The 23,785-nt window shown below is 50.3% G+C and overlaps 6 protein-coding genes across 6 annotated transcripts; 1 reads left to right on the forward strand and 5 right to left on the reverse strand.

Moving 5' to 3' along the window:
• Positions 1-1,613: 1,613 nt before the first annotated feature.
• BCR38DRAFT_399218 (uncharacterized protein) lies at positions 1,614-2,598 on the reverse strand (the record flags this gene model as incomplete). The annotated part of the gene is made up of 2 exons (XM_040857709.1): positions 2,575-2,598; positions 1,614-2,474 (listed from the first exon to the last, which is right to left on the reverse strand). The coding sequence occupies exon 2, from the start codon at positions 2,295-2,297 to the stop codon at positions 1,614-1,616; it is 684 nt and encodes a 227-aa protein (XP_040711771.1). The 5' UTR covers positions 2,298-2,474; positions 2,575-2,598.
• Positions 2,599-4,091: 1,493 nt separating this feature from the next.
• Positions 4,092-7,063, reverse strand: BCR38DRAFT_412798 (Pep3/Vps18/deep orange family-domain-containing protein; the record flags this gene model as incomplete). The annotated part of the gene is made up of 2 exons (XM_040858743.1): positions 4,092-4,176; positions 4,245-7,063. The coding sequence occupies 2 exons, from the start codon at positions 7,061-7,063 to the stop codon at positions 4,092-4,094; spliced, it is 2,904 nt and encodes a 967-aa protein (XP_040711772.1).
• A 553-nt stretch (positions 7,064-7,616) lies between these two features.
• BCR38DRAFT_488824 (S-adenosyl-L-methionine-dependent methyltransferase) lies at positions 7,617-9,349 on the reverse strand (the record flags this gene model as incomplete). Its single annotated transcript, XM_040864326.1, has 2 exons — positions 7,617-8,967; positions 9,024-9,349. The coding sequence occupies 2 exons, from the start codon at positions 9,347-9,349 to the stop codon at positions 7,617-7,619; spliced, it is 1,677 nt and encodes a 558-aa protein (XP_040711773.1).
• Positions 9,350-13,525: 4,176 nt separating this feature from the next.
• Positions 13,526-15,482, reverse strand: BCR38DRAFT_63964 (dtdp-glucose-dehydratase). The gene is made up of 4 exons (XM_040865532.1): positions 15,175-15,482; positions 14,976-15,114; positions 14,375-14,910; positions 13,526-14,316 (listed from the first exon to the last, which is right to left on the reverse strand). Exons 1-4 carry the CDS (start codon positions 15,215-15,217, stop codon positions 13,763-13,765), a joined length of 1,272 nt encoding a protein of 423 aa, XP_040711774.1. The 5' UTR covers positions 15,218-15,482; the 3' UTR covers positions 13,526-13,762.
• A 2,804-nt stretch (positions 15,483-18,286) lies between these two features.
• On the forward strand, positions 18,287-19,577 carry BCR38DRAFT_488826 (uncharacterized protein; the record flags this gene model as incomplete). Its single annotated transcript, XM_040864327.1, has 3 exons — positions 18,287-19,228; positions 19,279-19,469; positions 19,526-19,577. 3 exons carry the CDS (start codon positions 18,287-18,289, stop codon positions 19,575-19,577), a joined length of 1,185 nt encoding a protein of 394 aa, XP_040711775.1.
• Positions 19,578-22,339: 2,762 nt separating this feature from the next.
• Positions 22,340-23,497, reverse strand: BCR38DRAFT_351719 (mRNA capping enzyme, catalytic domain-containing protein; the record flags this gene model as incomplete). The annotated part of the gene is made up of 1 exon (XM_040856664.1): positions 22,340-23,497. One exon carries the CDS (start codon positions 23,495-23,497, stop codon positions 22,340-22,342), a length of 1,158 nt encoding a protein of 385 aa, XP_040711776.1.
• Between the last annotated feature and the right edge of the window lie 288 nt (positions 23,498-23,785).

The raw sequence follows: 23,785 nt of genomic DNA on the forward strand, positions 1-23,785 counted from the left end.
ACTCTCCCTCGAAGCACCGTCGATCTGGGGCTTCAAATGATAAGCCTTCATAGCTGTCTCCGTGGATCATCAGCCCTGACAGGCTGGAGTGGAATGATAAGACTCTGCCCGCTGGCCTTGGTTGGTCACGCTTTCGGGTGAACCGTGAGCATCGCAAGCATACTTCGTATTGGCGACTCTTGTCAGCCAGATTTGTCTCCTCTTTCTTCCCAAAAAAGGCCACATTGCCAAATGACTCGCGCAACGGCGTGACGAGAACCGTGGACCGTCATGCGAAAATTTCCCACCTCCAGCTCTTCGGACAACCAACAGGTCATTCAAAGTTATGAGCAAGTCAGCGGTACCCCCCGAGAACCCCTGCACCATTGGCCGTATGGCGTCTTAAGATGTGTGGTATCATTTATGCTGGGGGTGCTGCCGGGGCCGGGGCCAGCCCAATCAAAAGGTCAGACGACTTTGTGACGGAGGATCTGCTAGAAATCTGAAACATCGCTTTAACTTGCTCTTTGGTAACGCGACATGCAAGCTAAGACCAACCAAACGGGAATGCGTGATTGTCAGTTCAATGCCACCCATGCATCAAGCTCTCCACCAGACCGATCCAACGATAGTTACAACTGTATCGTGGCCTCGCTCACGTCTTCGTACCAAAGTTTCCATACAGCAAAGCCCCATGCGCGATGCAATCACGACTCGGATTGGCTTTGCGAATGTGCTTTGGACACAGCGCAGACGAATCAAGATACGACGCCACTCCGCCTCCCGAGATGGACTCCTAACAATGTCTATTCGGGCAACCGTGATAGATGCCACGGACGAGACAGCCCAACTAAAAATGCACACAAATGTTGATCAAAGTGCCAGGCTTGTGGTGATATCCTTCATAGATCGTTTCATCAAGGCGTATACGCAATGAAAAGTAGGTAAGCTCGCAAGTGCGCAGCCCCCAAAATCGGAGATATGAACCCCAAGCCTCCTGCTTTGAAGCATCGCATCGCATCGAGATGCGATCATGTTCCTCCAGAGGCTATCTCACTTCGCAGTATCAAGCCATCGGGCTTGCGGGAATACCCTGGTTTGGGAGCCCTAGCCTGATCACACATTGGCATCTGCCCGCTTGCGGTGGTCTGCCCTTCAACCCTTCAATCAGCTCATAAGACATGGACCTTCAGGGTTGTTGTGCAATTGATATAATCGGTTGCATTCCAAACAAGTGCTTTCGCAGCAGACTTTAAGGTGTAAAGCAGGTTCTGAAATTATGTCAATGACTCGATTTCATTATTTGTCTGCTTCCACTAATCGTAGACTGTTTCTATCTCTTTCACACGATGGTATCCAAATTGAAGTGTTGACTCCTGCTCCTGAGAAGTTTAATCTTTCCTTGGCCGTGGCTTTTCTGGGAATAAGATTCCATCTTGAGACTTCCTCCAATGGCTTCATTTCCTGGTGGCAGAGCTCACTCAATAAGAGCTGGCTGCGTTTCTATTTCAAATGCTCAACTGGAACCGAGCCACAGGCCGACTTTCGTGGAGCGGAGAATTGTCTAAAATTCACACCACCATAGATATATCTGATTCAACCCCCATAGCATCCGGCAAACAAAATATCATCATTCAAAAGAAGGCTGACCCACTAATCATGCCCACCTCAGGGCAGTACTTAACAACCTTATCCATCCTCGCCTTCTGCCACCTAACGGGCTGATGGAACCCCAACGGCCTATCCTCCCACAAAGTCTCAACACTAAACCTCCTCGCCGTCTCCTCATCCGGCAGCTTCGCCCCGGGACTGCCGTCCTCCCTGTCAGGCAAGTCTAACATGCGCGAGTACAGCCACTGGTCCTCAAACTTGTATGCCGTGGGCGCATCCGGAGCCGCACTATCATTCGCGTAGCTATAGCTTTTAAACAGATCCAACACCATCTCTCGGTTCCGTATAGACAGACCCCCGTTGAACCCCTGCCCATACACCGGGTCGATGGGCGCTCCGATAAGATCGTACTCAATGTAGTCATCCACAGTGGCCTCCGACGCGGAACAGATAATGCTGTCGGCCTGGAACAGCAGCAGTTTCTGGAACGGCGCCAGGTCCTCCCACAGCCAGGTGTCAGCAAGGAAAAGCGAGACGGCACGGTGGGAATCGAATACAGCCTCAGGCGGGAGGAAGCGGACCTCGAAGCGGTTCTCGTTGATGGCGCGGGCGAAGGGCGCCGAGGTGGAAAGGGCCGAGGAGGTGTTTGGCGTTGTGTAGAAGATGATGGGCCATTCGGGCCCTAGGACGCTGTGGAAGTGCAGCATTACGGGGATGAGATTCTCGAGTGGGCGGTTCTCAATTATCACGGCCGCGCGGTCCGTGTGCCTTACTATGGCGGGATATGAGGATAACTCCCCGGGGACCGAGTCGGTAGGCTCGGCGGATGGATCATTATGGAGGTAGTCGGGGATGACGTCTTGGGGATTCTTTTCTAGATCATACTGTAATGAGGGTTAACTTTTGCTTATGATCATATATTATACATCTCGACGGCCTTGTCACATGGAAAGACAGCACAGAAGTGACGTGAGGATGACTTACAATAGGCCAGCGAGTAAACGCCGCCAACGCCCAGAGGAAGACAAGCAACCCAATCGCTTTGGTGAATGTGGATTTTGAGAGTCCCAAGGACGATATGAAACTAGAGAAGGACGAAGAGAAGGACGTGGATGAAGAGGACTGAGACGACATCCCCAGCTCAAGCTGAGGGGACATCCTATAAGCGAAAGCTATACAAGACAACTAGTTATGAACAAGATCCAAGTGGACAAAAAGAACCAACGTGTATGTGATTATAGCATCTGAACGGAGCACAAGACTAATAATCATAAATCAACCGTGTAATTCTACGGCAATAACACAGCGGTCGGTGATGATGATGGAACGAGAAAGCAAAGACTGTTGCATGACTAAAAAAATCCACTGGCAAATAACCCGAGGGGAGACAAGCAAGCAAGCAAGTAACCAAGAGAGGGTTGCGTGTCCCGCGTAAGAACCCCTATACTGATCGACCACAGGGTATCCGCCTCATCTTGTCATTTCTAACTGTGTCCCATGTTCCCTCCCCATGTGCCTGACGATAACATGTACTGTAGTAATAATTTCCGCCCAGAAACATACAAGCGCGTGGGTATTTGGTCGTACCCGTGTGTATGTAGGAATCGAATCTATTTTGATAAAAATGTACAACACACACTATATAGTGCCATTCGTTTCTTCCCAAACATTCGGGAAGTTCCAGAAAGTTCAACTTGGGGAAAAGTAATATCTCATTCATGGAATCCATGGCCATTCAAGCTCCCAAACTCGAGGAATTCGAAACGTCGGAATTCCTTGAACTGAGAGAAGGGCATGTGGGGGGAAATTTAACAGGACGCGCGACGCACGTACGAAAGTCAGGTCACTTCCCCAGTGTGATAAATGTAATCTATGCCAAACGCCAGGATGAGGGTGGACCCGCCACTGGCACAACGGAGTAAACATAAATTCCTAGTATGTAGCATTGCATAGACAGGGCTGATCGATGTATGGATGGGGCGATAAGAGACTTCGTCGATCACAAACGAATTGTTATCAAGACCCCGCGGCCGTGACATTAGGTTGAAAGAATTGATGTGCCGATTCACCATGTGGAGTGGGCTATTTCTAAGTTGAGAAGATTTCTTCAGACGAAAATCGGCAATCTAGGTCGATGTGCTTGCTCGAGTTTTGGCCGCATGACGAAGTAGAATTTTCAAAACTCGAACCAAGTCAGCTATTGACTCGCGAGAACGAGTTTCTGAACCCAAACCAGTAGTGTAGCTAGACACTTCGCATTCGGTGTTTGAGTTGACAACGAGGGCCTGTTTGCAAATTGGGGGCATCTTGTTCTTCTCATCCCACGATGCTCCTCTGTATAGTTTGTGGGTATTGTATCTACAAACGCACTGTTGCAAATAGAATGTTTCGTCCCAACGTTCCTCCGATTTTACCTGGGCTGGGGAAGCACATTAGATATGTACTACAGCAAGGTCTCAATGCCACTCGGTCCATGTTGCATATACCCGGTGAGCTCACCTTTAGAGAACCCATTCCGTCCTGTCGTCATCGACGCCTATAAACGGTTCATCGATGCGCTTGATAGCATAGTCGCTACATAGAATGCTATATGCAGGGTCAGCATACATGCGGCTCGCCATACCAAATCAGCTTTGTACTTGGAGAAGACTTACCACGCAGCAGCGACAAGCGCGTCCAGTTCCGCCACCATAGCGTCCTTCTTCGCACCACTCACCAAACCCCTGCTAATCTGCACCTGACACTCCTTAATCCTCCTGCTTTTCGCCACGCCAGCCTGCTCCAGCACCTTCTTCCCCAGACAATCGGAGTGGAAGGCGTGCTGGCACGGAAACACAAAGAACTGCCTGCTCAGCAGCGGCAGGCCACATACGTAGCACTTCTCGCCTGGCTCGACAATGGCGTACCGATGGTCCAGCGCCGCGATGTCAACCTTAATGTTGGCTGCTGTTTGGGAACTCTCGTCCATCTCCTTCTTCAGACCGTCGATGTTGCGCGAGTAGTCCTCGAGCGCGTTGCAGATCTCGTCTTTGAAGTCGTCTATGACGACAAAGTCGGGAAAGAAGGGAATCAGGTCCTCTATCTTAAGGAGATCGCAGCGCTTGAGGAACTCGATGGCGGTCTTGATGCCGTTGGACTGGGAGATGACCTTGCGCGCAACTGCAAGCCAGAGCTTCTTTCGTAGCACTGGGTTCGTCATGGGTCGATCAGCGATGATGGATGCTAGATCAATCTCGTTGTGTGACAAAGCGAGGTCCACTGCTTGAACGTACTGTCCCATATTGGTGTAGATGTGGACGCATGATAAAGTGCGCTTGTGCTGAATACAGAGACGCAGCGCAAAGTCGGGGTCGAACCGGGGTTCTTCCCCTTGTGATTCCAGGTAGGACAGAAGCGCAGATTCATCTTTCGATGGATGGGAGGCGTAGATAGACACCAGTGTGTTGTGAACTGCGGCATCGGTCGAATTGAGTTGGTTGATGACATATTGCAGGTAGCGGATTGCTTGGTTCTGGAACAACGTCCCCTTGAAGTTTCGGTCGTAATCCAGCAGAGCTGGGATGATATTTCGTGGTTTCAGATCGGGGTGTCTCATCAGAATCTCAACCAACTCGTGGCCAACGTGTGTCATCAGGACACTGCTGTACCGGTAGAAGACTTCGGGGTCTGTCTGTTTTTTAAGTACCCCTAGAGCCTCGTTCCATCTCTCTCGTTGCACCCAATAAGAGAGTACATAGTTGTAGTCGTTCACCGCGCTGGCAAAATAGAGTAGCTCGTCTTCTCGGGCATGGCTGCTGATGACATCGTAGACGGTCTTTCGATCAAGATCCGATTTGTGCTTGTTGACAAAGTCGTGGAACTCATCCCGGACTGCGCCTAGTTGTTGCTTGGATTGATCGGTGTTGAGGTTCTCTACCAACTCTGCCTCCGTCTTGATGGTGTCTTCCAGGGCATTCAGCTTCGCCATGAATATCTCCACCAACCAAGTCGATACCATCATCCTCTGCATGATGGATGTTTTCTTGTACATGGTAAGTTTTGTGAGTAGATACTTCCGTAAAGCATCGTTTTGGTGGTTGTCGATAAATGCAAGAGCGACCTCTTCGAAGGGTTTGCTACTTTTGCCGTAGACACCGGCTGCCTCGACAAAAAGACCTTTCCCAACCAAGTAATCACCAGAGGCCATTGCCACAGCATCTTTCTGTGGTAGCGTATGAGCATACTGTAAAGCCATATCAAACTGCTGCGTCTCCAGCATTATCTTCCAAATATCTCTATCTTCGTCCCGGACCACAATTTCGAAGACCTCTTGCTCGGTGAATAGCCAGAAGGTGTTCTTCTGCTGATCCACATAGAGTCCCAAGGCTTTCTGGCCCTGATCTAAGATGTGTTGATCATATACAATAGACCCCGTGAGCCGGTTTGCCGTAACTATACGTCCGGCGACTAGATTTACGACGTGCCATTGAGTCAATATCGTTGCCTCGATAGCCTCAGCTGACGTTTTCTTCCTGGATGCCTCAGGCGACACAATCTGTGACCTAGGCAACAGCTTAGATTCGGCAAACACTTTGGTCCCCAACTCGGTAGCTGCAGGTGCGGCAAGCAGCTTGCCATGATACACGCCGTGAGAGGATAACCAGGCAAAAGCTCGTTCCGGCATTACGTCATCGTAGGTCTTCGCATCAGGGGAGTCTGGGGAGATGGCCAGACAGGAGGGAGCGGTTGCCGTGCCATGAGACAGCTCATGTATTACGGGCTGTTCGGCTTCAAACAGCTTCGAGTAGATGGAGCCGCTACCCTCATGGTGACTCCGTCCTACCTTGCCCACCAAGTGGAACAGCCGGCTCTGAGTGCTGATGAGCACTCTCCTGAGGTCCGCCTTCCCTCCCAAATTATCCACCCATAGTCCTGTAATAGGGCCATCTGGTAATTTCTGGAGGGTCTGCAAGTATTTCTCCTCCTTTCTATAGAACTCGTTGGCGGTCTCGATGAAGGTCTCGTATACATTTCCGTCCGAAGCCCCGACCAGGATCTCGCGGGTCGAGGCGGTCGGCAATGACGGGTTCCAGGCTATCGACTCGATAGACACCCTGCGCAGTCGGCCGAGTGGGCGCGGCTGTCGTGACTGGGAGTGCAGGTAGTAGTTCTCGCCCAGGGATGTGCAGATGAGCAGATGCGAAGCGGTCGGGTCGAGGAACATGCGCCGGATAACGCCTACTTCGGACGGCTTCTTGGGCAGATCGATGTCGTCGATATCCTCGGGTCTGTTCAAGTCGATGCGCAGTATGCGCCCATTGGACAGGGCCAGCACAAGCACGTTGTTGGCTACCTGGGCTGCCACGAAGTCGGCCGCGATAGAGAACTGGAGCTGCACCCGCTCAACGGTAAAGATGGGCAGGCCCTCTTCACCGGCCATGTCGACCAAACTGTTGCTTGTCATGGCTGCAAAGCCATTTGCGTCAAGCGTCATTGCTTCATTGGGTCATGTCGTAGGCCCAGGGGTGTTGCAAGCCGGTTATAAGGGCTTGATGTTGGTGTTGGTGTTTCTTGTAACTCACTGAGGTCTTGTAGGCGACTACAAGCTGTCAGCCCCGAACCCACAGCCTGAAGCGGGATCAAGAGGCGCCATTCTGGTTATGCAATTATCGATGCATTGCACTTACACGGATATCTAGATCCATAACTCCAGGTTTACTCCAACTGCGTACAACATAGGAGATACGAAGAGCACCATCTAGTGGGACATATTAAGCTTTTCTAGATTCCTTCTGGATGTTGAGGTTCTTGTAAATTAAGCTAACACACCTACAGATGGTCTTAGGGTATATTATCATTTACAACTAGCCTTGCGCTTCCCATCTTTAACCCAGCAAAATTGGCTGACGAGCCACCGAAAAAATACGCACAAGACAAACATGGCCGACGGCCATTCGTATCCAAACTTCGAATTATGACTTATTCCCTGGTGAAATATGAAGTTTTCCTTGTCCCCCACCATGGTCTGCGTACGCCTTATAAAGTCGTCAGCTAGATGCCCTTCTCGATATCGTTGGGTCTGTGTCGGGCGCTCGATCCGAAAAATGGTTGGTATTTGACCGCTCGCATTGTATAACGTCTTCCGTTTGTGTAGGGATAGTGGTACTCTCCACCATATTTTCATCAGTCGTTGGCCCTCGTCGGGCCTCGTGTGATTCGCACGCTTCCATTACACCTTCGTCATTGTTGGGTATTACGGTCCCGTCAGGACCAGACATGTCCCGGTTATGGCTAATCGAGCCATGTTGTGTACCCGCTGCCGCTGCCAATGAACCGTTCAAACTGCTCCGGTTGCTCGATTCGGTCAAAGCACCGCCATATGGTCCATTGGAATGATATCCATCATCATCATCCCTCTCCTCCATCTCCACCTGTGTATCGTGTGTCATCGCCGCGTCATCCTCGGCAGTCGTTTCCACGTCTGAATGTATAGAGTGCAGGGGTTTCCTACCCGTCAAGACCCTAACCTTGATTACGAACCCCTTTGCTCGCTTTGGGTCTCGCGCCATTGTTTCTAGTTCTCCAGCGAGCACGCCAACAGCAGCTCGCACTTCTTCCGCTGACCATCCCTTAAAACCGGTAAGGAGCCTCAAGATGGTTGCCTCCATTCCATGAATCAATGCCAACAGAAACATGTAGCCTGTTGACTCTTCAAAGTGCTCGTTCGGGTTGATGGGAATGGCATGCTCCGAAAACTGCACGTCCGCAAACCCAGCGTCGTATAGTAGTCTAGGCTCCAGATGCCCTACGCCACGAGGTCTTCCCGACATGACCGAGGCTTCCTGCAAGTCCTGCGCGACCCGATGCATCAAGGAACCGGGCTCGAAAAAGGAGAAGAAGTTTCGGAATCCTTTGTGGTCGTCGAAATCGAGAAGCTCGATGTATCCTCCTGGGTTGATAGCTAGGTAAGCTTGTCGGTAGACGAAGGCCCAGTCCATGAATGCGCCTGACATGTTGCGAAAGTGCACAAGGTCGTGTGCGTTCCGCGGCCGTTCCCAGTCCCTTTCCGCATCGTCGATCTCCCAAAAAACGTTTGGCGGTGGTTGTCTCGAAAACATTTTCGCGATGTCGGTGCCAATCACTTCACAATTAGGATACCTGTCGGCCATGTCCATTGCCCACTCGCCCGTTCCGGTGCCGATGTCGAGGATCAGAGACGGGTCCTCTAAAGGCACGCCCGTGAGTTCCCCGTCGAAAACGCCGCAATACACTTGATGGACCAGACCCAGTCGCTGCTGTTCCTCTAAGTCATTTGGCATGTAGTAGTTCAGACGATATCGACGGCCATGTTCCCAGGTGTAGTCGACGTCTGAGTCGGCCATCGAGCGGGTCGAATCGCTTGATCTGTTAGTGATTTATCACAGCGATGAGTGGCCATTCTGAGTCGCACTTACAGCGTCGCGCCGTCATCAAACGCTTTCGCGACTCCATGCCGGGTTGAAGCTGCAAAATAACGACTCGGTGCGTATATCGACTGTGCGTCCATTGACGCTACACCATAGTGACCGTCATCGATGTCATTGTCGTCGTCCGGTATCAACCCACTATATTGTGCTGTGCGCTCGTTCACGCTTGCGACATCATCCGCACTTATTGATCCGTCCACCTCTGGCAGCCCTACACCCATGTAGTCGGCAGCTTGGTCGTCTAGTACGCCAGCAAATCCTGCGGAACCAGCTTCGGCGGCGGCGTCTTCTTCAAGTTGGGCTTTTATGGCCATGATAGCTGGTGACTTGTGCGATATTGCCCCTCGGTTTAACCCTATCCTCATTTTCTTCCCCATGGCATCGATTTTAGTGTCCGTTTAATTATCCTGCCTCGAGTCATTAACGCCTCATCTGTGAGGGTTATACTCATTACTGCGGTCAGTAAAATTCCTGGAATGCAGCCATGGGCCTTTTGCGGTGGGCGCAGTCGCCTCTTTGGGCCAAATTGGGGCGTCAGAGTGTTCTCGCAAAAGGACTTCGTCGCAGTCCCTCGCCGATCGGGGGTGGCTACCCAGCTGAACGGATACTCTAGATTTTAGTCAATGCACTGCGGGTCGAATCGAGGTCGAGACGAGGGTGCGAAGGGTTGCGAAAGGCAAAAAGGCAGGGCTGATACCAGTTACGGCATACAGTTGGCCTCGAAGTTGCGACGAAAGACGAAATAGAAATGAGGCGCATTGAGAGAGAGTGAAGAAGGACCCGAGGGTTTGGGACGAAGAAAGAGAAGATGGGGTCAGGGTAATTACCCAATTACTGCTAGGCGTTGATCAGCCGCCGACGTGACAACTGGGACCCAGGACCCAAAGTAGTATGACCTAGTAGAAACTAAGGCGCTGCCAACGTGGACAACTTATTAACCGCCCCCAAATGTCGCTCTCAAGCAAAGAGCCGCGTATTTTCTGCTGTTTATCCGTAGAGTACTTATTACCTACCTCAAAAAGTATGGGCTTATAATGCAGTGGAGTGTCGGATCTTCCCCGTATTACTTAAGTAAGTACTTAGCACTGTGGTGAGCAGCTGCAATGCACCATGCCGGAGCTGGTGAAAAGCCAATCGTCAATTGGGAATGCGGAGGCTCGGAGACGACTCAGGAGGGATACCTGTCAATGGGTGGGCAAGATCCTATCAGACGGCCTGATGGTCCAAGCGACCCTCACCCTTGGAAATCCCCTTTCCGCGCTGTCGGATCTAAAATTGAGTCGACAGAGACATGGATTCCAATCCTACGAAGGAGGGACCGGGCAATTGGATTCTTTGTGAACAGGGGCTTGGGCTCGGGCTTGCAGGGCTTTTATTGTATGTAGCTTCTCTGGCACAGTTCAGCACGCCGTCTCTCACTGTACACTCTCCCGCCCCCACGCCCCCCTTTGCAAGTCGATGCGATCTGAGAAATCGGCACGAGATCTTCGGCCGTACGAGGTATCACATTGAGGCACACGAGATGCGAGTTTCGCCACCAAGAACAGTCATTGGCCAGCAGGTTGCACTGAAAGCACTTGCAATCATGAGATGCGTTAGAGTTTCCTGCCGACACAGGCCTCCACTTGCAGTGGTCGCCCAGCAAACAAGACAGGTTCGTTCTCCGACCCGAAAGACGCGAACTTGGGCAATTGCACCCCAGGAACCCAATAGTCAAGACGAGGCAATATGAACCGAGGTCACACATACAATCTGGCATTCTGATTTCATCCCGATTTGGGTTCGGTTTGCTACATGTGCAGCAGTGAGGCACCAGAGACCTTCTGGTTTCTGGGGTCTCTAGAATGAGACACTCGAGATATGCAACATTTGCCCAATAATATTCATCTGTCCACCTAGGTATGTCGATGTGGATATAGAGGCTTCGGGCTTCATTTTCGTCAAGGCGTTAATCTACTCGTAGGGTTGCGGGAGGATAGCCCCTATCTAGAATGCCAAATACCAAGGCAGAGTCGCGTCTAGAACGGCTTGGGAAGTTCTCCAGTGCTCGGATGCAGCCACGTGCAATCCATTTCTCCATATCGGCGGGTCAGCAATATGGATCTGCTTGTTGGCGAGCATTGGATTACGGCAGGACAATATTCTGGTTCTTCCCCAAAACTATACGCGGGCTCCATTTCCGGCCGGCAGGCCGGTAGATAAAGCCCCTGTCCGGGAACGAGGTTCTAACCCTGGTTTTACTCTGGTATTAAGTTGTGAATGGGACTATTGGAGAAAAGTAGTCAAGGAAATAACTTGGATATCCCGAAGTCTCTGTCGATATCAACCTCAAATACGATCTGATCTCAATGATAATGGGGCTCAGGAATTTGGATATGCAGGTTCAAGCACCCGAAGCCGATTGTATTGTTCAACGGACAGGGAAGGTGACAGCCACACGATACAATTCGGAGGATACGGTATCCCTTGCGTACTAAGTATCTCGTCCCCAATCTAGTACAGATATTCCGCAAAGTCGGCTTGAAACTACTTATCAATATGTTCGGATCATTCTCGGTTAATTACGTGACAACTGTCACAGCCCATTTCGTGAAGACAAGCGCTCTAAACCCCAAGAAAAGGTAGGAAATATCCCCTAGGCTGTAAGGTGATAAAGTATCTATACTATTTAGGGTATAGTAAGTAAACTACTAAAGAGGAACTAACGATCAGTATTTAATTAGGATATAATAGGTACGAATACACTAAAAACTAACTAATTATTAACGGCGTAGAATGATATTGTAAAGAAAGAGCCGTCCTGACGGGTCGGGTCTCAGCTGACAAGCTGAGTCGGGAGGGTTTCGCCCCCGATCCGGTAGAACGCCGGAACCACTCAACTTAGAGAAGTTGTCGAGACGCTCCCACCTAACTTGGATTCCTCAAGAATCAGTCTTGCAATATACGCACCCATAACACTGGCGCATCACAGCCGCTCTTTGCACTATCTGACTATTATCGTGAGACGTTTAGTATCCCCGTTACAGATAGAGTTATCAAGGGTTGATAGGTCTCAACTATAGCTTAGATAGATGCTTAGATTCATTACTAAAGTAAGAACTATCTACTTGAAACTCTAGGAATTCCTATAGCTTATACAGCTATTTCTTCCTTTGCTAATCCACCAGATTATCTAAATCACCTTATGATTACGATAATATAATTACGTGGCCTTTCCCGGTGTCTCCATATTGGGTTGTCCTGTTGTTCTTCCGTTCTGATCGTCCCATAGTGGGCCATCTATTCTGTCCTCAAGCTACTGGTAGCATCGTGAATAGGATGTCTGCTAACACTGGATGTTTTAGTAGTCAGACATCACCTACGATGATAACTGGTTCCACAATGCCCTCAATCAGCTATCGCGCAGCCTGTCGCCTTGACTAATACCGCTCTCCCTGGTGAAGCTGAGATAGTCTCTAACATGGGAGCTGTCGAGGATCTTCTTGGATCCCGTTCTGCTGACCATGGGACCAACACTGGTGAAGATGGTCCTTTCAATCACATCCGCCTTCGCTCCGACACGTATGCTGAGGAGCGGTGGGATCTACCCGCTGTGGGTCTCTGCTGGATTTACATTCGATGGGACGGATGTGGCTGGATCTCATCGCGTTTGCAGTTCCCGGGGAATCGCTTTTCTCTTTCCTGTGGTTTTCATGGACAAATTGCGGTTGTTGATTACTATGATCTTATCATGGCTCCCCGAGTTTTCTTCTTCAGGGCCACCTAAATTACCCTACAATCCGGCAAATGAGCCTATAGATGCGCGTGACGCGTTTCGGTTCAGACCGATGTATTTCAGAACCAGAACCACGATCCAGTAGTGGCGCTCACAGACGTTTGCCCAACTAGATAGATATGGAATCCAATAATCAAGAATAGGCAGTATGAGTCCACTGCTTCACACATGCAATCTGACATTCTGACTTCAATAGGTTTGAGTATCTTGTGGTTTAGCTAGCTACCCTGCATTGAGCCCTACCCACGTTGTTTACCCCTTTCCATCAATCAATTGCCGGTATCATCAGACTGGATGAAAGGGTCAGAAGTTTGAATACGGGACTGCTCTTGTTCGTGTCTGGGAAGGCACATTGCACATAAAAAGTATGAGCGATATTCATGGTCACTTAAGACCAAAGGATCATTTGTCACATGAATAACAGGGGGCCGTTCGAAAGACAGGAAAGAGTCTGGTAGCCGAATGATGGCATGTGTAAAAGCAAGATCCCTCGCCGAAAATAGGAAAAGACGTTGTGTAAGTTTTCCGCTGGTCACTGGAAGCCACTTTGGACTTTTATGTCCATGTGTCTAATTCATCTCATCCCGCCTTTGACAAAAACCTTGATCACATAGTAGTTCGTCGGTGTGCTTCAGCATCAATATTTTGCCTCCCTCCGCCGAAACAATTTAGACGTGAAGACACAGGGAAAAACGATGGAAACTTGTAATCTAAACCAATCGTAAATTATAGAGTGAAGCGGTTGGAACTTTCTCTACTTGCGTAGCCATCAATCGATCAATCCGAACGACTGAGGGACATCACTATCTGGTATATCAAACCAAAAATGCCAATAAACCGTTACATATCTCACTCCATAAGTTTTCAGAGCTTCCCCTAGAACGTCCCTCCCAGTCCGGACAGATGCAGACTACTAATACAACAAGGATGAGCCACGCTCAAACCTCGCCCTTCAAGCGATCACCGACGCCGGGGCAGTGTTCTCGTCAATCTTCCTCTTCTTCGATGCCTGAGGCGTGTCGGTGATTTCTTCCTTATCTGATAAAACCTCCTTCTCGATCACGATCGGGAACGGGCTGAGGACCTTGCTAATATCGCCCCACCACTCCTCCCCGAACCGCCTGTACCAATCGACGGTGATCTTGAGACCTTCAGCAAAGGAGGTCTTCTGGTCCCAGCCCAGCTGCCGCAATTTGGTCCCATCAACGGCGTAGCGGTGGTCGTTGAAAGGCCTGTCATGGGTGTATTTCACCCACGTGTCGAAGTCGGCCTTGGTCTCGTTGGGGAAGCCCATTTCTACAAGCAACATGCTGCATAGCTTGATGTTGGAGATTTCATCGTACGAACCGACGTTGTAAACCTGTCCCAAGGAGCCCTTGTGCAAGATGGTGTCGAAGGCATCTGCCGCATCTCCGGCGAAAAGGTATCTGCGGGTCGGACTGCCGTCACCATGCAGAACCGTTGGCCTCTTGCGATTCAGAAGGCAGGTGAATTTGGGAATGATCTCTATTCGGAGGTCAGCACGATGCAATCTGATATGGTCGCGGGACTCGTCGCGGCTTACTTTCAGGGAACTGATGTGGGCCGTAGACGTTGTTACTTCGCACGATTATGACGGGAAGCTTGAAGCTCTTCATGTAGGAATTGACCAGCATTTCGGCGGCAGCTTTGCTAGCCGCATATGGGTTGGTAGGAGCCAGGATGCTAGTTTCCAGGAGGTCATCGTCGTCATCCTTGACTTCACCATACACCTCGTCAGTGGAGATGTGGATAAACCGGTTGATTCCGACCTTCTTAGCGCTTTCCAGCATGACGTGGGTCCCGTACACGTTGGTATGCGTGAAACCATACGAGTTGCCAAAGCTAAGGTCCACGTGAGACTGAGCGGCGAAATGGAAGATGGTATCGATGTTGTATCGCTCCATGCAATCAAGTACCTCGGAGGGATTGGTGATGTCGCCATGGTAGAATGTGAAATTCCGCTTATCATTGAGCATGCGAGTGTTGTTCAATGATGCGCAATAGTCCAGCTTGTCGAACGACACGATGTTGTAGGCGTGGGGGTAAGTCAAGGTCAGATGACGTACCAGCCAACATGCGCTGCGCCAAATGTTAACTGCGGTGCTCGACACGGATTCGAGATAAACAATACGGGTATATCTCACATAAATCCGGCTCCACCAGTGATCATGATATTCTTGACATCTGAAAGTGGCTCAAATTTGGTAGTGCCTGTCAAGACCGGAGCCTCGTTCCAGACACCATAGTCTTCGAAGAACTTGGTCTGGCGGCCATTTGTGATGTCTACAGACTTGGCGTGAGTAAAGATGGACAATTGCGCATGGCACACTGGGTTTGACTTACCAGTAAGCGGCCGGGAGTGTCCATTAGGTTGTCCGCCACCCATTTTGGCGAAAGATTATGGTACGTCGTGGGTACTACGTGGTTAGGTAAATGGGTCGTAGAGGGGCGCAAAGTTCGAGGGGAAGAGATATTGTTGGAAGGAGGGCGCGCGAGTCAGAAAGAAAGCTATATGTCTAGATTTCAGATGCGCGTTTCGAGGACGACATTCACCGCCGCGACTCGCCCTTGGCTCCCATTGATTAGACGTTGCCGTCTGAAGAGAGGCCAAATTGGCACCTTGACAATGTGCACCTGTCCCTCGCCGACTCAAATGGCAGCCCGTGTTTCAATGCGTAGAAAGTAGCCAATTTCAGCGCACGACAGGGATTTTTCCTATTGACCGTTGCCCCGGAGTCGACCAAGAGACGGAGATACGCAAGACCTGGACGCGTAGCAGGCGATGTGTTATTTGTACCTGCAGGTGAAGTGAAAGTGGGATGCGATTGTGCTGATTGTCCGTTGATCTGGTTCCAACGTTGTTTAGTGGGCAGCCAGGGGCTTGGTAGCGGGCGCCGTAGCTGCTTACGACCAAACGTTATTTCGGTTTGTGCAATATCAAGAAGGGGAAAAGGGGATCAGTGCGTGCGAATTCATGATACGAGATTCTCGAGTCTTGATTCTCGATTATCTTGTGCAACTTGAAACAGCAATGATGGAGAGTTGCGCCAATGTCATTGATTGATTGCGCTTCATAAAAGTTGGTGGGAAACCTTAGCACACATGAGCACACATCAAAGCTTCCCCGACGTTGCGGGTGGACCCTTGCTGTGATGCACTCAATCGGCACCTGGGAGCCGCGAGTGCGGTTCAACAGTCGACCACCGCACCACAAAAGCATTCGATCGTGACGTGCACAACGGCTATTGCCTGTGTGAGTGCAGCTTGGGCAAACAAACAGTCAAGCTCGGATTCAATGTATATGAGACTCATCTTTGATCCCAGCATGAGCAAGTGCAGGTGCATCAACTTCCTGCCCTCAGTCAGCATTCTATGACATATGTGCTTACCCGAGGGGACTCCAAGCGATGACGAGAGCTGCAAATGCATAGTGTCAATGGCCGTTGAGACTACAAGTGCTGCAAGGACCCGAGACACTGGTCGAGGTTGTTTCGTCTCTCAATGGTGCCCTATTACACATGGATTATGTAGTTACACTAGGCATACGTCTGGATGCGCACGCAATACTGGCAAGGGTCACGACCGACTGAGTCGTGATAAGGTTGCCCAGACATCTAGGGCGTATTCAAAGATGAAGACACATGGGCTAGAGTGCTATTTGGGCAATGATGGGATGCTCAGAAAGTAAGATTAACAACAAACTCAGGGTGCTCCGGTCGACGGTTCTCTTGGAGACCCGAATCTGCCTCGTTCTGGAGCCTTGTAGCCATTGTCGTGTTTAGGATTGTTTGGGTATATTGCGTACAGTGAACCTGTTCTCTACCTGTGAAATACACCTGTGGGCTAGCCTTCTGTGACGTGGGGCACTCCACGCATGCCTTCATATTTGATACAGGCACCACCAGGATGAAGAAATGTTGACGTAACCTTCGATAGATTGCTTTCGCGTCTTTCTGGATATGATGATGTGTTTGTGTGGCTTTGAAGATCTGCACTTGTACATGATGCATTTCTGGGGTTGATAAAAATTGAACTGCGACTTCCCCAATTAGTGAGCTCCAATGTTTCGTACCTTGCATATCGACCCCTTGCAGTGGTTGAAAATCGGTAGTATGACTCGCCGCAACTTCAAGTAGAATTGCAGAGGTTACATTGATGAAAGAGTCGGTCTCATAAAGCGACAGCGATTGCTCGCCATTCCTATTCTTGAGCTTCATGAAGGGGGTTTAAGTAAGCTCCGTCAATCCGCACGAGGGAAAGGAAGGTTAATGGTGGTTAGCACTAAGATATCATGCTTCGTAAATTCGTTGCTTGCAGTTCAACCAGGCCATCCTACATAAGTGAATACAGAACCTGGATAATCCCGTGGTATTTATTTCGTATTCGTCACTGTTGCTCTTATAAGCTCTGGTAAGCAGCTAGATCAAGCAATCTATTGCCTCCGCCGGGCTAGCCGAGAGACATAGGGCACTAAGAGCCATTCTCTCTGAAAGACCTCAAATGCTGCCGTGTTTGAGCATGCTGTGTTTGAGCATGCCGTGTTTGAGCATGCCGTGTTTAGCATTTGGTGCGGTCTAGCTGGACTCTTATATCATACGCGAAACACTTTGCGCTGCACCGCTGGACTCGCCTAGTAGTAGTAGTAGCATTATATTTAGGTCAACGGTGAATCCCTTGGATGTTTTGAAGAGCACTACGAAATCGATTGTGTTAGGCGGAAGGTGTCGACATAGTCCTGAGCTTATCTTAGTATTGAGTGCCCTTGTCTAAATCTTAATTAAATGTTGCCAGGGAAATCCGGTGCTCTGTCCGCCATACTCTACGAGATTTGTGTTGTGTTGCCAAATGATCTCAGACAGTATCCGGGCTTGCCGTGAGAACAATGGATGCTTTGCCTGGCTGTGTGGTACATATGAAGTACAGAGTAGTAGAACCCAAGTTGAGATGCCATCCAGCCTGATAAAGCCAAGCGAGCAAGAGAAACGGCGATCCACATTTCTCTACTGTGGCATCCCTGCAGCCTCCAGGCATTTAACGGGGCCCACTGTACTCTGTTTTGGGGCACGCATCACACTCCGAGCTGCCATTGTCATTGATTGCACCAATTGTATTTTATCCATGGCAATTCCACCGTTCATCTAACGTCAGGTCATACATTCCTTGACGTCTCGCCGCCTCCACTGCTAATTCTTCTTTTTCAAGATCCCTCATATATATTCCTTCTTTGTCGCATCCCATCTTAGGGCAGGTTGTGACGGCAATTCTCATCTTCGCCCAACTCGATGATCGAGAATTAGTTTTAACAGCTCTGGTAATTTTCGCGGAGTCCTCAGGGGTCCGTTGCCGGGTCTCCTTCGGCATCCGAACTTGCACGCTTTAGCTTTCTTACTCTCTTTTTTCTCTTGCGCCAGTGACGTTTCCAAATCAACGTCAGATCAATCTAACTGGCTTGGACATGGCAACTAGCAGCAGTCACAACGGGCGGCGGGCGTCGATCGCCTCGTCTTCAACCGCTGAAGACGTGGAACAACACAGCGAGAAGCACACCAGCTTCGACGCCAGCGACAGGGACCATGATCGCACTTTGCAGCATACCATGGTGAATTCCGTAGAAGGCCACGAAGGCCAGGAGCACGAGCATCTCTTAGAGAAGGCAGAAGACGAGGAGGAGCAACAGCCAACGCAACCACCGCCTCCGGCCAAGAAGAGCAGTACCTATACTGCTGTCATGTGGATGGTCATCAACACGCTGGCCACCATCGGCATCGTCTTCACCAACAAGGCCATCTTTTCTGACCCAACCTTGAAGCTCGCGCAGCTGACCTTTGCGGCCTTTCACTTTTTCATTACGTGGTTGACGCTATTCACCCTCTCGCGGCCGCGACTCGCCTTCTTCGTGCCCCGTCGAACTGCGATTCGGGACATTATCCCCCTTGCCATTGCTATGTCACTTAATGTCATCCTGCCGAATCTCTCGTTGGCCTTCTCTACCGTCACGTTCTATCAGGTGGCCCGCATTCTCCTAACGCCCACGGTCGCAGCCATGAATTTTGTGCTGTACAAGGCGACGCTCCCTAGGAATGCGCTCATTGCTCTGATTCCAGCATGTGCAGGAGTAGGGATGGTATCATACTACGATTCGCTCCCGACAGATGACGTCAACGTTAAGACGACTTCTGGCCTGGGTATCATCTTCGCCTTTACCGGAATCTTTGCGTCCTCATTGTACACCGTCTGGATCTCGAGCTACCACCGAAAACTGCAGATGACGAGCATGCAACTCCTGTTCAACCAAGCGCCCGTCTCCGCGTTTTTACTACTCTACGTCATTCCGTTCGTCGACACCTTCCCTGTGTGGACAGAGGTTCCCGTCAACCGATGGGTGATGATTATGATGGTAGGCCAACCCCCAGATGTTATAGTACACTCCAGCTAATATGTAACTAGTCTGGTGTCTTCGCCTCCTTGATCAATATCTCCCAATTCTTCATTATCGCCAAGACTGGGCCTGTTTCAAGCACGGTCGTGGGACATCTGAAGACTTGCACCATTGTTGCCCTGGGATGGGCCACTTCAGGAAGATCGGTTGCCGACAAATCCGTCATTGGTGTTTTTGTTGCCATTGGAGGTATTGTTGGGTAAGCAGTTGGCCGGCCTTCTCCGCTCGCCAGACTTTGACTAATCTTCATCGTAGCTACTCGATTGTGATGCTCCAGCATAAAGCAAAGGGGGGTGGCAAGGCATAGGGCGCCACGATTGGAAGCACTGCATGGTTTCGGAGTTCCCGAGGTTTTAGTTTACTGCATTTCGAAGTAAGGTCCATTAAGATATCGCGGCTGCCCCACAGCGTAGTTCTCGCGGTATCGAACACCATAACAGATAGTACTACGTTGTCCCACCACCAGCCCAGATCTTTTCACAAACTGGGCAAACCATACTTGTCTGCCGCTGCCAAACCTCAGTCCAACGCGTCCAAGAAAAACGCAACGGTCATGTATTGGTCCACTTACCCTTACAAGATCCCTGGTCTTCGAAGCATATTCGGGGTCATTGATGACAGGAACTCCAAAAAGTTGAAGCCCCCATACATGGCTATGCATCAAAGCGAAGCAGTGAACAATCAAGTAGTTGCTTGTGCTGGCAACGACAGTGTCTCACTGAACATCTCTCCTCAATCTGAACATATGGTCGCCATCGACTGCTCGTTTCGTGCCAGTCCAAATCTCCGTAATAAAGCGGTATCCCCTAAACCAGCAAAGGCATGAACTCTTCCCTTTGGAGAAAGCTGTATACACACTACGTAAATAAATGACGATGTTCCAGTTTCATCGCTGGTTGCGTCTTAACCGCCCATGTCTTAGACATTAATCCGTTACAGCCCGTGGTGGCCTCCGAGAAGATGATTGTTCATCCGCGAGGAGAACGAAACTCCCAACGGATGAACAATCATCTTCTCGGGGTTCCTCTTGCATGAGTGTTCACGGCCAGGAACCCACAGTCGTTGAGCGGTTCTCCTTCCAGCTATGACGCCCCGTATGCCGTCCCGCTAAACACCATGCAGCTACCTCTACGGCGTCTGTGGCAGCCTTCACTGCGATACGTTTCCAAATCTAACTCAACTTTTGCCAAAGTCATCACCACCCCTTTCTCTGAACCCTACTCGCCCTAACGCGACGAATACCTGGCCATCTGCCTCGCCGTCCGGAACCAAGACCTCGACCTTCCCGAGTTTCCGCAGCACCCCTACCACAACATAGGTATCCGCCGGTTCTATATCCTAGACGCCTCCGAACCGCCCATTCTTCTGTCGCGCCTACTTTCAAAGTTCCGCCAGAGGCTCTAGCTTTCATCTCTTATATAACGCCTCAAAGCGAGTGCGCCGACAACTGCGACCGGAACCACACCTGGCTGGCCTTCATTGACGCCGATGAATTTTTCGACACGCCCAGGCCCGAAACCATAGAAGAAATCCTACGATCACTCCAATCCCGTCCCGAGACTGGCTGAGCGTGAACTGGCAGATGCACACGTCGCGCCACAAACTCAAGCGCGCCAAATCGGTACGGAAGACGTTGACACAATGACTTTACAACGACACCGAGCACAAAAGCGAGAATTCAGGCAACAGACACATCAAGTCGATTGTGCAGCAGTGCAACTTTGCGGTCGCGATTAACCCGCATTAGTTCCATTTCGGGGCAGTCACTGGGCGAACACAAGGACGAGGTGACAAGCGCGGGGGTTCAGATGCTGATTACACGGGAGAGGGTCCATTTGCATCATTATACGGTGTAGAATCGCTTGGAGTACAAGGAGAAGATGAATCAGAGTCCTGCGATGAGTTAGCAGAAGGAGTGGAGTTTGGAGAGTATGTAGAGAAGTAGTTGCCGCATGTTTTGTGAGCGGATATGATTAGGTGGATGGAATAGGTAGAGAGGGAAGGAAAACGCTTTGGGGGTTGGGGATGTGTACGCCGATTGAAAGGGGGGCGGGAACGTGAGGGGGGTGGGTGTGTGTTGCTGTGAGATAGAGATAGACTTACTTGCCTCTATCCATCAATGCACCGCGGCTTAGATCGAGGTCTTCACCGGCCACCAGAAACTCAAGTATTCTTCTATATAGGGATATGTATCGAAGCTGAAGCTGGGAGGAGGTAGAAAAACGCAGTGTCATGAGAAATCACAATGGAAATGAAGAGAAGTTTGTAGTTCGACTGCCCGAACCTATTGCAAGTCCACAACCTGACTTCAACTTCTCACACTTAGGCATGGCGGGGGAAGCTTCAAGTCCCGTTCCAGCACTATTATAAAAGTGGGATAATTCGAACTCCTCCCAGGAGGCCGCAAAAAACCAAGGCTGACGAATTTTCTAGGCAGAGAATGTGGAGCTGCCAGTTCACCGTGCCCTCTTATGGCCTCTGGCTATATAGACCATCAACATCGTGCTATACATGAGCAGAGGCACCATAGCTGACCTGGTCTTCAGCGGCATGACCGCCAGCAATAGAGCGTGTCCCACCACTTCATTACTAGCACTTACAACATCGACTGACTGCTACTGACAGAAGCGATTCCACTTTATTCCTGTCTTGATGCCAACCTATGTTTGCAAAACGCTGGGTATGACCCAATGCCCTCTAATACCGGATATCAACGCTGTTCCCTGCTAACTCCTTTCCATCTGCGAATCGTGACCGAGGACGTGATTCCATCTGCACGAAGTCAACGGCAAGTTTTCCAAGCCGGCGCCGTTCCTCGTCGACGTTTCGTTGCTCTGCTCGAGCCATGACTCGATCCACGAATGCAGCGCATCGTGCCGAATCGGCCAGCTTTCGTTCCTCCTGGGCTTTGCGTAGGGTGTGCTCGGCCAAGTACAAATCACTTCGGTATTGCATATGCTGAATCAAAGCCTCGATTCGCACATCTTCAGCCTTTTGCCATGCTTCCTGAGCCCGTCGCAGCAAACCCTGAGCGATGCGGTGCTCTTCCTGAGCTTCGCGAAGCGTATTCTATCGCCGTCGCTCCTGCTCTCGTCGCTTCCAGTTGTCGCGAATTGTTTTGGCCGCACCAATCAGATCCTCCTTGGATACACCATCCCGAATACTTTCCAGCACGGCATCGACGACTTTAATGAAGTTACCGTGTTGTTTGTCGTCTCGGAAACGGTAGAATCGCCAGCGATTTTGGTCGTCCATATACGCCTCGATGATGCGCTCGTCCAACGGGTCGCCGAGTGCTTTCAGTTCCTCCCATTCGGATTCCGTCAGGTAAAGTTCACCATAGTGTCTGTACCCACCGGGGCCGTTGCCCCCGTAGTAGGCTAGCAGCTCAACTTTCGGTACTGCGTTGTAGTCATAAAATGGTTCCGTAATACCCTGGGCACGCTCGGTTGCGTTTGGCTCGACCAAACTGAAAGTGAACTTCCACTGGAAGTCCACCGTGTTCTCATCCGCTGGCTTCCATTTGAGGATGTGCTTGTCAGTGCCAAACTGGTATGGGGTTGCCAAGCAGGTGAAGATCAAGCCGTCGTTCCCATGCTTCAGATTCTTGATAATCTGCCTAAACATCATCTCGATACCGTAGGCAACCTGCATATCCTTCATCTCGAGGAAGAATGGCATGTATGGCTTCTCTTGCGGGTACTTCTCAAGGAGCCGCTTGTATGGCTGGAATACTTCATTTTGGAAGTAGCCAAGTCGTTTCGACAGGTCTCGTTGCGTGAAGTTCTGTCCATCCATGACAAGGCAGTCAAACACTAAATATCTTGGCTCTTTCCGGCCATCAACATTGTCGATGACAAGCTCCCCATCCAGAATGGTATCCTTATGCCATGTTTCCTCCCCAGCAGGTCTTGGGAAGTGCAAATTTCCCTTCACAAACCAGTAGTCATTCTTTCGATCGATCAGGTAGTGCGTCTCGGCATTGTTCTCGTTGTTGGTGAGGTAGAGCAAGTAGCGAATGCCGTCCGACTTCTCGCATACGAAATAGTCTTGTCGGTGCAGTTCCTCCAGATGGGGCTTTCTGAAACTAACTGGTTGCGCCCCAGGAAAGTCGAGTTTGTCTCTGTTCAGAAGGTGTGCGACCTCTTCGCGTAGGTGTCTCGCCAATTCCGGCTGCGCCTTGATGCCAGGGCAGTCAATCGATCGGATTGGGCCCTCTTCCTCCATTTTCGGTCAATGTAAATAGAGATTCAAAGAAATATATGCCGGTTCAGTGCCGAATGGGGCCTGGTGATACAGACAAAGAACTCCTCAGATAAATAGATAGAGTCGCCGCGTCGATGAAAGCGATACAGATGAAGCTGTGGAATGGTGTAAAGCGTCGCGGTACAGGACGGTTAGACTAGGGTATTTCGTTGGGGCTTAGACATCAGGTTAGGCACCAGTTAGTGAAGGCAGGAGCTGCCTCATGAAGTCGCATCGTTGGTGTAATCTGGGAAGGCACTGTCCATGATT

This window comes from Pseudomassariella vexata, assembly GCF_002105095.1.
Source record: "Pseudomassariella vexata strain CBS 129021 chromosome Unknown BCR38scaffold_14, whole genome shotgun sequence".
In the NCBI taxonomy this organism is placed as follows: Eukaryota; Fungi; Ascomycota; class Sordariomycetes; order Amphisphaeriales; family Pseudomassariaceae; genus Pseudomassariella; species Pseudomassariella vexata.

What these genes read in the sequence shown, in the direction of transcription:
- BCR38DRAFT_63964 (XM_040865532.1), bottom strand. Translation starts at nt 15,217, where the DNA reads ATGGGTGGCGGACAACCTAATGGACACTCCCGGCCGCTTACTG. An exon ending in ACTGGTGGAGCCGGATTTAT is followed by an intron (nt 14,911 to 14,975) that starts GTGAGATATACC and finishes CATTTGGCGCAG; the next exon opens with CGCATGTTGGCTGGTACGTC. An exon ending in CCCACATCAGTTCCCTGAAA is followed by an intron (nt 14,317 to 14,374) that starts GTAAGCCGCGAC and finishes ACCTCCGAATAG; the next exon opens with AGATCATTCCCAAATTCACC.